General features: G+C 47.7%; 1 protein-coding gene across 1 annotated transcript in view; it reads right to left on the bottom strand.

Annotated features, from left to right (window-relative positions):
• Nucleotides 1-6: 6 nt before the first annotated feature.
• LOC111959167 (nuclear receptor subfamily 2 group F member 5) overlaps nucleotides 7-2,317 on the bottom strand; it is a 20,874-nt gene continuing 18,563 nt past the window's right edge. Inside the window, exons 2-3 of the mRNA XM_023980646.2 lie at nucleotides 1,486-1,766; nucleotides 7-1,089 (exon numbers count right to left, since the gene is read on the bottom strand). Coding sequence (XP_023836414.2) covers nucleotides 829-1,089; nucleotides 1,486-1,766 — 542 coding nt within the window. The 3' untranslated portion in view covers nucleotides 7-828. The remainder of the gene's footprint in view (nucleotides 1,090-1,485; nucleotides 1,767-2,317) is intronic.

A 2,317-nucleotide genomic window follows, 5' to 3' on the forward strand; every position in this document is an offset into this window, starting at 1 on the left:
TGGCTGGAGATGTGGGACGGATCACATGGATGCTCAGGGCTACAGGGGTTATGTAGGTCAGGGCCTGGGCTGTGGCGAATCCCCCTTGTCGCTGCAACCCACCATGAATAATTCAAGCACAGTGGTGGGGGCAGGGGTGAGAGGGCTGGGGTTTGGAGAGGAGGAAAGGGGAGGGGCTGCCTGACTGGTTTCAATAATAGATGGAAGCGTGAAGGAGAAGAGGGTGATGAAATAAATGAGAAGAGCGAAGGGGTTCTTCAGCCATCCAAATGGAAGACTGCGGGCCAGAGCTAGGTACATGCAAAGTGATTCTGACAAGCTGTGTGATGGAGACGAGGAAAAGGGCGATCGACAGGAAACAAAAAGCAAGACCTCAGAGTTGGGTTCTCTCACATTCATACCCCCTGGGTCATAAACAATGAATCCTCAACACATCCCAATCCCAGATCTGACAGCATTCTGGGTGGTGTAGAATAACCATAACTACCTACTGTGCCTCATACAGTGGAAAAAGTGGTGTATCAAAGCAATAAGCAAACTATTGTTTTTATATTGCTATTTCACCAATATCTACGCTTCTTTATCTCATATAAGTAGTCTATCCATGGTAATATTCGTATGGTATTCATACATTATTGATACATTGTTTACAAAGGCATTGTTAACCACTTGGTTGTTAACCACATGCTGTACTGCAGACTCTATACGTCTACTAACTTATCTGGAGTGACCACTATTACCTATATGTGTAGTTCCGCACAAAATACAACACAAACTATCCTACAGATAGACATAAACAAAGACATATAGAAACAGAAACCACTAAAGTCAACGCCACTCACCGGAAGTGAAGAGCACGATGGATTTGAGGCAGGAGTACTCAGCTGTGTCCACCTGCAGAACCTTRAGTTTCTCCACCTGCTCCTGGAACACCCGGATGTGGTCCATGAACGCCACCACGCGCTCCGCAGACATGGGCGATGCGTGCAGGCCAGCCGCCGCCAGCAGGGGRGCCACGTGCAGCGGCATGGAGCACTGGGCCGCGTTCAGCACAAACAGCTCACTCCATGACATGCGCAGGAGCGCCACCTAGGGCACGGGAGGAATGATGGTAGAATTGGTTAGTTCAGAGTAGACAGAGGGTGGTTCTGGGAAACAAGGATAACAGTATTTATCTTCCTTATGCAGATGATTGAGTATGGCAAGTGTTAGTGATATGCTAGAACTTAATAAAGGCTGCTGACCCCACAATTGAACCTTTACATGACAAATGCAGACATAGACATATTTGTTCTGGGCAATATCTGTGTTGAGCATCTACAGCTCATCCATAAGGGACTACCCAAATAAAGTGACCACACCACATCTCTAAGCATTCATAATTTCTATTTTCTTGTCAGGCATAACAAAAGATTATAGTCAGGCATAAAAAAAAGATCTAGTCAGGCATAGTTTCTAGTCAGGAATCAGGGTGGTCCTCCTCACCTGGTCCATGAGCTGAAGGTCAGGAAAGAAGGGGATGTTCTTGGCCCACTCCACAGCGCTGAAGAGCAGCCGTGCGGCCAGCTCGCAGATGTTCTCGATGCCCATCAAATTGTTTCCCTGCATGCACTGGGAACCGTAGCGGGATGTGGGGTAGGGCTCTGCGCGCAGCAGCAGAGAGATGAATCCTGATAGGTAGGGCTGCCCATTGTAAGGGTCGCTGCCATTGGTCAGGTACTGACCCGGGCTAGACTGGGAGTTGGACATGCGGCCTCTCTGGACAGCTGAGGGAGAGAGAGAAAGAAAGAAAGGGTTAAGAGAATAAGGAGATATGGCATTTGAATTTTATGAGCAAAATACATTTTCCCTCTTTTGACATTTCATAGGTGAATACTCAAGTGCTAGAAGCTAATTGTTTGGCGTGGTGCAGGTACAGTAGGAGCTAACTTGGTTAGACTACTGCACCTTTCATTCATTCATGTGGCTGCACTCTATCCACCTATCCTAAGAGATTTTATTTCAATCCAGGCTGGCACAGTTACAGTAACATTTAGGACCGGAAGCTTCTCTGTCATCACGTCGTCATTACTGCATCCAGCACTAACCTGCTTGATTTAGTAGGCTGCAATTACGACCGTGTCATAAAGCACCATCTAGAGGCACTCAAACGAGTCTGCTCTTTCTCAATGGGAACATATAGGGCCAAATCACACTGGGGCTAGCAGCTAAAAGACATGTCATGGCGGGTGCCTGGGGAGAGGAGGAAGGAGAGTGGAGGTTGGAGGTGGGGGGTGCAAAGTGTGGAGAAACGGGGGGTAATTTCTGCGGCTCTAAA

This window comes from Salvelinus sp. IW2-2015, linkage group LG35, assembly GCF_002910315.2.
Source record: "Salvelinus sp. IW2-2015 linkage group LG35, ASM291031v2, whole genome shotgun sequence".
Lineage (NCBI taxonomy): Eukaryota > Metazoa > Chordata > Actinopteri > Salmoniformes > Salmonidae > Salvelinus > Salvelinus sp. IW2-2015.